The sequence below is a fragment of the Musa acuminata genome, chromosome BXJ3-7 (assembly GCF_036884655.1).
Source record: "Musa acuminata AAA Group cultivar baxijiao chromosome BXJ3-7, Cavendish_Baxijiao_AAA, whole genome shotgun sequence".
NCBI classification, from domain to species: domain Eukaryota; kingdom Viridiplantae; phylum Streptophyta; class Magnoliopsida; order Zingiberales; family Musaceae; genus Musa; species Musa acuminata.
Genome location: NC_088355.1, coordinates 4,024,763 through 4,036,521, shown reverse-complemented (window position 1 = coordinate 4,036,521; position 11,759 = coordinate 4,024,763). Strand labels below are relative to the sequence as shown.

Genomic DNA, 11,759 nt, shown 5'->3' with positions numbered 1-11,759 from the left:
ATTTATAATTAGTTATTTTTAATAGTATGATATTTATATTTTAAAAAATTATATTAGTATTTTTAAAATTATGAAAGTAAAATATGTTAGTCTATTTACCTAACAACATCAGTTTTACTAATAAAAATAAGAAAATAAAAGATAAAAAGATAATTATATATTAATAAAAAAAAATAAAAGGTAAAAAGATAATTATATATTAATGAATAGAAAAATAAAGAGTAAAAAAATAATTGTAATGTTCTAATTGGTGGTGACTGATGATCGCATCGGTAGGGGTTGTGAAGGTTGTTTTGCATTTGCGTTGATGCATATACAGTTATCACACGAACGATATTAATGTAAATATCGTTTTGGCATTTGCATTGGTGTCTCTTGACAACTGCATCGATATATATATAGAGCGGCTTTTATCTCCCCCTGACGACATCGTTGTCGACCATCATTGATTAAAATATTAAAATTATTATTTTACTATTTTATCTTCATATTTTTTAAGATAAAATCGATGATAATAAAAATAAATGAATCTATATGTTTCACTTTTATAATTATTATAAAGATGTTAATATAAATTTTTTATAGTATATAAAGACTAAAAGTAATTAACTACATAGCTAATATTATAATTAACCTATATTTGACACATAATTGGCTCCATGCAAACTCATTTCGGAATACTTAAAAGAAAAAAGTGGTTAATTAGCATCTTTATAACTGTGGCAAGTATGCATCGAAATCAAAGCAATAAATAACATTACAGAAGGATAAAAAATGACCTATTTATTTCCATAATAACTACAAGACGTGCCGATGTTGGAAGGAGGAAGGCATTAAAGCCGACAACCCGTCGATCCTTCGGTTCTTCCCGCCGACTCGAGACCAAATATGTACGCAACCATTTGCGCGTCGGAAGAAAGGAAGGCAGTTAAAGCCGCCAACCCGCCGAATCCCTGTCGTGTTAAGGCTCGCTCCGGCGGGCCCCACCTATTCGAATATTGGGACGCACCTTCTGACCCGCCCCCGTGCGAGCGACCTTTCAGAAGCGGCGGCTCCCTTTGCGGGGCCCACTGAGGTAGGTCGGCGGTTACCCAGATGGGTACTAAAAAATTATTGGTGTTTTGGGAATGTGCTCCATCGCGCCACCAAGAGAACAGCTCGCCGGTTTGGCCGGCGCATGTTGTGCTGTCAGCCTCCTCCTCCACCTCCTCAGCCCTCTTCCTTATTAATCCGGTCGATTTAATTTTTTGCTTGATCTTGCGCACATTTTCCTTAATTTTGGCTCCCTCACTCCGCCCCAGCGCGACAATCCAAGCGGAGGAAGGGGGAAGACGGCCCTCGTGAGACCGAGATTTCTCTCACCGGGAAAGCTCGATTAGGTGATCCGAATAAGGGTTCAGATAAGTCTTTTCTGTCTTCTCTGGAGGATTTGTGGTTCAACTAGTTGATTTTTTTTTTGGGGGGTGGTGGGTGGGGTTGGGAGGGGAGGAGAATCGGATCTTGTAACCAAATCGAGTTTTTGTTGACTGAGCGAAACCCGTCTTTCGATTTGAAATATTCTTTTCGGTGTGTTGTGGCGGCTTAGACGGGGAAAAGTGGAGCTTTTGTTTCGTGCTCTAGAGTTTTCCTGGCCCCTTTCATCGATTGAGAGAAGACCCATCAACCCAATCACCTCCCATTCCGCTGCCTTTGCCCTTTGTTTCTCTTGGAAACAGTTGATTCGTTCTGGTTTACAGATCACATATATAGCAATCAAAACAAAATAAGTGAATTTTCTTTTTTGTTGAGAAAGGTTTTAGGTTTAGATTGTACTTGAAATAGAAATGGGCAAGCCGACTGCCAAGAAGAAGAGTTCAGGAAGTAAACACAGTAATACAAACTCGAAGCACAGCAAATCCAACGAGCACAACCCAAAAGTCTACGATGAGGATACGACAATATTCATCGACATGGCTCGGGATTTAAAAGAGGAGGGCAACATGTTGTTCCAGAGGCGGGAGTTTGAGACAGCGTTGCTGAAGTATGAGAAGGCCACTAAGCTGCTTCCGAAGAACCACATTGATCTTGCATACCTCCACAGCAACATAGCAGCTTGTTATATGGAGATTAGCCCTGAGGATTACCACCTTGCAATAAACGAGTGTAATCTAGCCCTCAAGGTCTCACCCAATTACAGCAAAGCCCTACTGAAGAGGGCCAGGTGTTTTGAAGTCTCGAACAGGTTGGATTTAGCCTGTAAAGATGTCGATCTTGTTTTGAGTTCAGAACCGAACAACCTCACAGCATTGGAGATTTCGGAACGAGTGAAGAAGGAAATGGAGAAAAAGGGCATTGTATTAGATGATAAGCCACTTTTTCCACTGCCAGAATCCTTGACAGTGAAAGAAAAGCCAAGGAAGATGAAGAATAGCCACAAGTCCATGAAGAAGCTAGTTGATATGCAGGAGAAATATGCTGAAGTTAAGGAGAAGCCTATGAAGAGCATGAAGTTAGTTTTTGGGGAAGACATAAGATTGGCTCAGATACCAGCTGATTGTACAATGTTGCAGTTGAGGGAGATTGTTGGCAGCAAATTTCCAAGCTTGAAAGCTGTCCTTATCAAATATAAGGATAAAGAGGGTGATTTGGTAACAATCACTACATCTGAAGAGCTGAGATGGGCGGAAAAATCTGCAGACTCGCCAGGGTCTGTTAGGCTGTTTATTGTTGAAGTTAGTCCTGAGTTTGAACCTTTGCTTGAAGAGGAAAAAAACAGCTCTTCAAGGAGGAAGCTGGACAGAGAAAATAATTGCATATCTGAAAGTGGGAACACAAGACGTGATGATGACAGGGTCTCTTCAGTTTATGTTGATGACTGGATTGTGCAATTTGCTCAGCTATTCAAGAACCATGTTGGATTCAGCTCTGATGCATCTCTGAACCTTCATGAATTGGGAACGAAACTATATTCAGATGCAGTGGAAGAGACAGTCACAAGCGAAGAGGCACAGGAAATTTTTCAACTTGCTGAGGATAAATTTCAGGAGATGGCATCTCTGGCCTTGTTTAACTGGGGAAACGTGCATATGTCGCGAGCAAGGAAAAGATTGTCCTTACCAGAAAATGCCTCAAACGAGTCACTGCTTGCACAGATGAAAACTGCATATGAATGGGCTCAGACTGAGTATGTTAAAGCGGGAAAGTGTTATGATGAAGCCTTGGAAATTAAGCCTGACTTCTATGAAGGTCGTGTTGCGCTTGCGCTGCAACAGTTTGAGCAAACAAAACTTTCATGGTATTATGCAATTGGAAGCAAGGCAGATTTGGAGAAGTGGCCATCATCGGAAGTCCTAGAGCTATTCAACCATGCCGAGGATAATACTGAAAGGGGAATGGAGATGTGGGAAGAGATAGAAGATCAGCGGTTAAAGGGACTATCTAAACCCAACAAGGAAAAAACCTTGTTGCAAAAGATGGATCTTGAAGACTACTTCACAGAGCCCTCAACTGATGAGGCAGCAGAAATTGCTTCAAATATGAGGTCTCAGATAAATATATTATGGGGAACCATTCTTTATGAGCGGTCTGTTGTGGAATTCAAATTAGGCATTCCAATGTGGGAAGAGTGCCTTAAGGCAGCGGTAGATAAATTTAAGCTAGCAGGTGCTTCTCCAACTGACATTTCTGTTATGATAAAAAACCACTGTGCCAATGAAACTGCCCAAGAAGGTACAAAAATTTGTCATATAAGTGCTGCTCTTGTTTCTTTACTCTTTAACTATAGGTAGAATGAAAAATTCGTTACCAAACTTGTGAATGAGAATAGCTAAAATCCTCTAAATCTTACATATTATGTGCTACTGATTTATGCAAAACTTCTTGAAACATGGCTTGCTTATTCTTTAATTATTTAATCCTTTATTGCATCTGTATCATTAGTGCTTCAATCACTAATAGGACTGTTCATGTTATGTTTTGTGCTGTTAGTATATCTTTTTTTTTTTTATACCAGTGCAGGTATCAAGCTAGTAAATGCTGCTTTGTGCATATTTAGCAAAAAATTTTCCACTACTACTGCTACATGGTAGCTGTTGTTCCAAGTATAACTGTTATCAGAAACCTTAAGACAGCATCCATTTTGAATAGGTGCAACACTTGAAAGTTTATTATCAAGAGAACAGTTGAGGATATTTGGCATGGACAAATATTTGATTGAATGTTATAACACGATATTTTTGTCGCTCCTGATTTGGCATATTTCCCTAGAATCCATTACCTGTTGCTTGTTCTATTTGTTTTAGGCATTGGTAGTCACCTAATTGTTTACATCATCTCTCTATCCAAGTTTTTCTGGCACTGGAAGTAATTAGAAGGAACGCTACACTTGGTTCAATTATCACCTTGATAGCCAAATAAGTTTGTCTTCTCTGTTGATGTTTTTAAAAAGACACCTAAGCAATGATCTTTCATCAAACTTTGATTATCTACTTAGACTAAAGTTGGCATGGAAATGACTATGTTAATTGTTTTTCTTTATTTGCAGGATTAGGCTTCAAGATTGATGAGATAGTTCAGGCATGGAATGAGATGTATGATGCAAAAAAGTGGATAAGCGGTGTTCCATCATTTAGGCTTGAGCCTTTATTGTGGCGATGAGTCCCGAAGCTGCATGATACATTGGAGGCATCAGTTTAGAATTTATGGGCATTATTGAGAATATCAAACCGTATTTTGCTATCTGCTGTCTGTGTTTTAAATAGGTAGTATTCTCATTTTTCGTATCTAAAATATAAGAGTCGTATCTAAAATATAAGAGCTTTGCATATATTGTTAAGGTATTGTTATCTAAGTTAGCTCTTTGCATATATTTTGTTGTTAAGGTATTGATTGTTATCTAAGTTAGCTGTAGAAATTAACAAAATGGGGCTATTAGGACTTGTCTTTTAGCCTTATCCATCTTATTTTGTGTATACTGTTCTTTTTATCTGCTTGATTAGATTTGCCTTGTTTGTTTTGAATTTCTTGAAATAATCTTAACATCAGTCATTTGGTGTTACTATTTTTTTTCTTTCTTTTTAGATCACAATATTTGTCTTTCAGTTAATTTTATGATTTCAGTATTTATCATCTTTGTTCTTCAGGGTTTTTCCTGATAAATTATTCATGAAGGAACCAGGAGAGCTATTCGACTGCATTTAAGATCGAAACACATAAGTGTAGCTGAAAGTTCACAATCACTATTTATTAACTTCAAACTAGTTTACTCTAGCTCTTGCTGGTTGTTCCAGCTGTATAATGTTTTAGTAATGTTGTGGTAGCTTTTGACTTGACCATCTTACAATGTTACGTTGTTCTATGAGTTGCACACGTAGTGGTAGAAATAATATAAAAATTCATCATGGATCGGCAAGGACAGTGCCTAAAACTGCATGATCAACTGTAAACCATGGAGGGACATGTAAGTTGATTGACATATTAACTCATCGAGAATGAGTAGTTTTGGGATTTTAATTGGATGCCATTCTTTTTTGGCTCCTTTGTTCATATATACATCTGTCCTATATTTGGACCATTAGCCTGCAATATATGGTGAAGAACTTTCAGGACAAATTTCAATAGGTAATGGCCTGTATTGCTGTGTCTTAAATAAGATAAACCTGTAGAGCAATGAACAGTTTGTCAGAACATGCCGGCTTTGCTATTAACCTACCATCATGATTTCTGCAGAAGAATTTTTATCGCTAAGGCTAATACGAACTCTTGCCTGTTCTTTTTTTGTAATGATACTTTAAGAGACATCTCCTAACAAAACCTGGTTGCTTTCCTTGCAGGTATGTTTTAGTTCATGGGCCGGTGCATCTAATTGTTTACTTTTGCGTAGAAGAGTTCGTTTCCGGAGTCATAGCAAAATTCTTTTTTTTCCCTCTCGTGTACCGGTCTGGCGATACTTGCTCGTAGAACTGAACTTCCGTGTGGGAGTGCTTTTTTCTTCCTTTCATGCACCAGGCCGGGGATCCTGGTGCTATATACGTCTTGATACTTGCTCATGGAGCATAACTTCTATGGAGTTGAGAGCCTGACCAGCCCTCTTCATGTTGGTTGCAGAATTTTGATTCTTTGTTTCTAATGTTTTCCCTAGCATATTGTATGTTAGTATTCATTTGTGCTAAAGTCTTGTTCTTCATCTGTTGCATATTCATTTTTTTGACCATTATGCTTCTGGTCTGTATCGAACATACAGGTTATTCATTTCAGAAAAAAAAATAATTTGAATAAATTACTCTGGTAATTTATGGTCTGTCTATGGCTGCCCTTACAAATGCAGGCCTGGAAATATGTGAAGGAAATAATGTGACTTTGAAGTTTTTGGTAGCTAACTCATATTGTAGTTTGGCATGAGCTGAATTAAATGGAATTTGCATTCCAAATTGTCATGGTGCACATATCATACAGTTACTTTTTTTTTTTTGCCCTCATAAGATATAATTTTAAATGTTTTATCTCAATGTTAGAGAAGTTATTTCCATATTTATTCCAAAGCATATCATGATATTTGATTCCTTCCTCATTTCAAAATTTGTGTAGGTTTGGGTCATTAATTTTACCCAAAATTATAAAATGAATGTATTAATTTTCCTCTTAATGAGCCTTTCCAAAATTGTTTGGTATCATATTCTTAGTCATACACTTATTATATGTTCACAATTTTGAAATTTTATTTTATTTATTACTGTTTCTAATTACATTTCTTTTCTTCGTTGTTGTCTTTCTTCCACGATTTCGCAACAAAAGACTTTCTTAATTTATTTTCTCATAAAATAATTATTTTTATCATAAATTATCATTTAAAATGTAGTTAAATTTATATCACAAATTATAATAATGATCTTATTTTAATTTGTTATAATCAATTGCATTTTTTTGACCCATATTTAATTCCGGACTCAAATTTTCTGTTGCATGACCCAAATCCGAACCCGGTTTGCCTACAAAATAATTAGGGTATAGATGTAATTTTCCCCTCCATTGAATCGATCGAGTCGATGAGCTAAGACTTGGAGGAGTCCAAACCTGACTTGGGTGAAGCCTATTGCTGAACTCAATGTTGCGCATACGAGTGACGAAGCCCAATTATAAATATGAGAACTCGTCGCCGAAACCCTTCACGAGCGCTCGGGTTTTGGATTGGCCACCGAGGAGCTCCACATTTGCCCTCTCTCCGCCGCGGATTGCTCGTCTCATCTTGCTCCTCGATCGATCATGGCTGAACAGGTTAGACAACGTTTTCCTCTGCTGCCTTTTCTTTTTGTCGTGGACTCGATTTGATGCCCCGTTTAGGGGTTTAAGCGTTGTTGGAATCGTTAGCGCCTTGCAAGATCCCGCTGTTGATCGGAGGAATACATTCTGATTTTTTCTGCTGTTCGTATTGAAATGCCTGCAAATATCTGAGTGAGGCAACTGAGGGGTCTGTAGGAGTATTATTTGTTGTCTGGAAGACTTCTTGTTCTTGAACGCGATCAATTGGGACACTGTTTGATTGAACCATGTTTACCTAATTGTTATGCTTTACGCCGCGTTGCCTTGAATCCTGTCGACCAATGCCTTGATCATGCGTGATGTCGGTGTTGCCCATTTGTTGCGCTGCTTTCTTCCTTAAAACGCATGTGCATATGCATTTATGTTACGAGCTATCTAAGCAATTCAATACCTGCAGGCGATCTATATATTTTAGGGCATAGTTTGCCTGTAAGTCTGTTGGCTACTTTTGGTGTAATTTCTTACGTGTATTACGTGTGTATAGGATTTATTAGGGCATTTCATCTTAGGAACGTAGGAACTATTCATGCCTATTTAATTAAGAATGTGTGCTCTGATTATTTTGTTTGTATGCTCTTTAATCAGACAGAAAAGGCATTCTTGAAGCAGCCGAAGGTATTTCTGTGGTGAGCACAAGGACAATCTTTTATTAATTCTTATATGGGAAGAACTCTATGCAGAAGGATTTAATTTAAGAATGTTGGTAATTTGCAGCTACAAGAAACCTGGAAAAGGTGGCAATAGATTCTGGAAGAGTATTGGTCTTGGCTTCAAGACTCCCAGAGAGGCCATCGAAGGTCTGGCCTCGTAACTGTTTCTTGGATGTTAGATTTGAGTCTTGCAGTTTGTTCATTCTTCTTTTTCCTTCCTGGATTCATTTTAGTTGGCCATCCTTACATGGTCTTGAATGTACCCTTGGTTATCTGTTGTTTTTTTTCTTTTTATTTGAAGCGAATTCATGATTTTGTTCCATTACATGCTAGAATATTCATGCTTGCAAAGTAAATTAGCCAAATTTTTGCTATTTGAAGTGAAATGAAGTAATGGAAAATGCTTACAGTTATTGCAGCTAAATTTATAAGCAATGAAGTTATTGTCGTTATTGGCGGATCTGGCGACTGATATTTGGTTGTCATTAGGATAGGGGTTTCAATAGGCGCTCGTGCACTCGGGTGAGGCGAGGTGAGGCTTGAGTGCCTCAAGCCTTCGCTGAAGCACACCGCCTGGGCGCTCGCCTGAACGCAGGCGTCGGGCACCTTGGGTGAGCGTCTGAGTGAAACGAAGCGTTCAATTGAACAGTAGCTTAGGTGGTTTAATTGAACCAACTAAACTATATAATGTTATTAAACCTACGCATGCAAACCCTGCCCCCCCTGCAACCCCAAGCCATAAACCCTACTTCATGCCTAACTGCGACCTTCGTCGTCGTTGCTTCCTCTGTCGTTGCTTCACTCATTGATGCATAATATTGACTCTTTCTCTACCATCAACGGATGGGTTCAAAGGTCTAGCTTTCGTATGTAGTTCCCTTTGTCGTCGCTGCTTCCGTGTGCAGGTCCTTCCATCATCGAAGGAGCGGACTGTAGCTTCCTCTGCCATTAACGGATACATCTGAAGCTTCCTCCGCCCATGATGTCACCATCCACAGCTTTCGTTGTCGCCATTGTTACCATCCGAAGCTTTCTTCGTTCTTGTTATTGTCGTCCGTAGCTTCCTCTGACGCCGCTGTTATCATTTGAAGCTTCCTCTATTGTCATTTGTCGCTTCCTCTATCTTTTAATAGCTTCAATCATCTTCTTAAAACTGTTTAAACGAGTTGTATCAAGGAGAAGATCAGCTTGATAGAAGAAGCAAGCAATGTGCTGAATTGTTCTTTTTTTTTTTTTAATCTCATAATAAATTCAAAAGATGAATCTTACTAGCTAATACATAGTTGCTTCCATCGTCGGTTATGACTTGAATGATATTTTGTTTACCAATTTCTTCCACGAACTTGTCAAGTAAATAATATATTTTATCTTTAGATTTCACAAAACATGAAGTATCTATTGACTTCACAAATATGATCCTTAAAGAATGGTTAACCATAAAATTATTTATATTCCTACGTCTCCTATAGGTCCAAGAATCTAAAATAATAGATTAACCATGTGTTTCCCATGATCTTTTATGGCTCTTTAGTAAGTCATTTGTATATTCCAACTCTTATTTCAACAATGAAACTTGCATCTCATAATAACTTGGAGGTTTTAATCTCATACTCTATCTTCTAATAGCTTCAATCATCTTCTTAAAACTGTTTAAACGAGTTGTATCAAGGAGAAGACCAGCTTGATAGAAGAAGCAAGCAATGTGCTGAATTGTTCTTCCTTTTATTTTTTTATCACAAGCATCACTTATATTTGTTTGTTTTAATTTTGAGCCTCTTGCTTGCCCTTGTTGCTTTTGTGATTCTTAAAACATATATAGATCCATCGGTCCCTTTTTATCTTTCTTAGTAACTATAATTTCTTTTCCTTTTCTGTCTGTGTACTTTTTTTTCACTTGAGTTGACACATAGAATAATCTTCTTCATCATCACTGTATGTTCAATATTATCGTCTGGTAAATTCTCATAAGATGCATTCTTTTGCATCTTCTTTTGATTCATATAAGCCAACAACTTTTTTTTTAACCTCAAGTGGATACTTCTTGCAGGTTACTGCATTCTTTATATTTCCTACTAGTTGTTTTGCATGAGAAATACCATCTCTGGTAGTCTTATCTTATCATAAAAGATGCAAATAACTGCATTAGGATCTTTAGGATCTTTTAGATAATTATGCTTCCATGCAGGATTCTTTTTTGATATAATTAAAAAATCTATTGAGTTACTTTGTACACTTGTCATTTATCTTGAAACCCTAACAATAATTTTAAATAAATAAAAATTAGCAGTATTAAAATCAAAATAATATATCATTAATCTAATAAAAAAATGTTATTAATAGTATATTAGTAATATACTATTAATATACTATTAATAGTATATTGAGTCGATGTGAGAAGAGTAGAGATCGATGTGAGAACTGAGGAGGAGACCAAACTGTTGATTAAGAGTAGTGATAGTGGCAGTGGCAACGACAGCAGAGAGAGGCAACAGCGGTAGAGAGAGGCAACAGAATTTTCGGCAGCGGAATCACGCGTAGGGTTAGGGAAGTCACTACGAGGGGGAGGATGATATGCGTGCGTTAGTTGGTTGAACCGAACCAACTAATGCAAATGCGATCGACCAGACTTAAAAATCTAGTTCGGTCGTCTTGTTTAAATTGGGCGCTCGCCCGAAGTGCTCGGCGCCTAGGCTTGGGTGAGCGCTCAAACGATGCCTTTTTGAAGCGAACCGCCTGGCCATTAAACGAGGCACTCGGGCGAGGAGAGGTGAGGCCCGAGTACCTTTTTAAATCACTATGAAGAACATGTGTAAGATTTATCAATCATATTATCATGTTAGCAAGAGGAAAAGTAGAATCAGATTCTACTCTTGACAACTCAGTATTTGTGTAATTTCTGTTCAGCTCTCCTTGTTATGCTACCTAACATAATTTGTCTCTAACCCGAGCTACTGTTTGGGGATTTGTTGGATCTGAAGTTACATGTTTTTTTTTTTTGACCTTTCCTTTTTCAACTTAAAGTTGTTGGAACTTATACTTGCTTCTGATGAATGCAGATGATCTACATTGACCACATAAACATAAGTGTTTATCTTTTCTTTTTGGGCAGGGACCTACATTGATATGAAGTGCCCATTCACTGGAAATGTTTCAATTCGGGCCATATCTTAGCAGGCACATGTCACAGTTCTAAGATGAACAGAACAATTATTGTGCGCTGTAACTACCTTCACTATGTGAAAGAAATACCAAAGGCAAGCATGGACCACGATGCCATAATTTCTAATTGCTTAGTTGAAGGGATTGAAGATGTTATATTCTTGTCATAGGTATGAGAAGAGGCACTCAAATATTCCTGCACACATCCCCCTGCTTTGTTACATCGGGTTTTGTCAGGCTGCTGGCGAAGACTGTTCGGTTCAATGTACTAAAAGTCATCTCAGCTCGATCTACGAGTGGAGGTGGGCAGAAGGCCTTCTCAGCAGTTTTGAGTCTTGCTAAAGATGCCCATAATTTTTTTTCCCTTTTTTTCGCAGTTTGTGTAAGACCTGTGTTGGATAAACACAGCATGAGAGTTTAATGGGACGCTGTTGAGATGGTAAAGAGACTGGTAAAAGGGTTGTACTCTGTATCCTCACAAAATTGATTTCCAAGATGATTTCTTATTCCTCCATTGAAGGATTTGAATTTTGTTAAGCTATAAGTCGGCAGTGTAACGTTGTGCCAAGCTTGTTTATAAACTGTTTTTGAGGCACCATTTATTGGTCGGGCAATATTGATTTATTTTAAGGTTTCAGGCTGGTAAAGATTTTG

General features: G+C 37.8%; 1 protein-coding gene and 1 pseudogene across 1 annotated transcript; both read left to right on the top strand.

The window, feature by feature from the left end:
• Window positions 1-1,026: 1,026 nt before the first annotated feature.
• LOC135642753 (protein PHOX1-like) lies at window positions 1,027-6,277 on the top strand. Its single transcript, XM_065159156.1, has 3 exons — window positions 1,027-3,708; window positions 4,523-4,739; window positions 5,811-6,277. The coding sequence occupies exons 1-2, from the start codon at window positions 1,824-1,826 to the stop codon at window positions 4,633-4,635; spliced, it is 1,998 nt and encodes a 665-aa protein (XP_065015228.1). The 5' UTR covers window positions 1,027-1,823; the 3' UTR covers window positions 4,636-4,739; window positions 5,811-6,277.
• Window positions 6,278-7,157: 880 nt separating this feature from the next.
• On the top strand, window positions 7,158-11,619 carry LOC135642173 (small ribosomal subunit protein uS17-like; annotated as a pseudogene).
• Window positions 11,620-11,759: the final 140 nt, after the last annotated feature.

Coding starts and splice junctions, on each gene's coding strand:
- LOC135642753 (XM_065159156.1), top strand. CDS start 1,824: ATGGGCAAGCCGACTGCCAAGAAGAAGAGTTCAGGAAGTAAACACAGT. Junction 3,709..4,522: donor CAATGAAACTGCCCAAGAAG/GTACAAAAATTT, acceptor CTTTATTTGCAG/GATTAGGCTTCAAGATTGAT.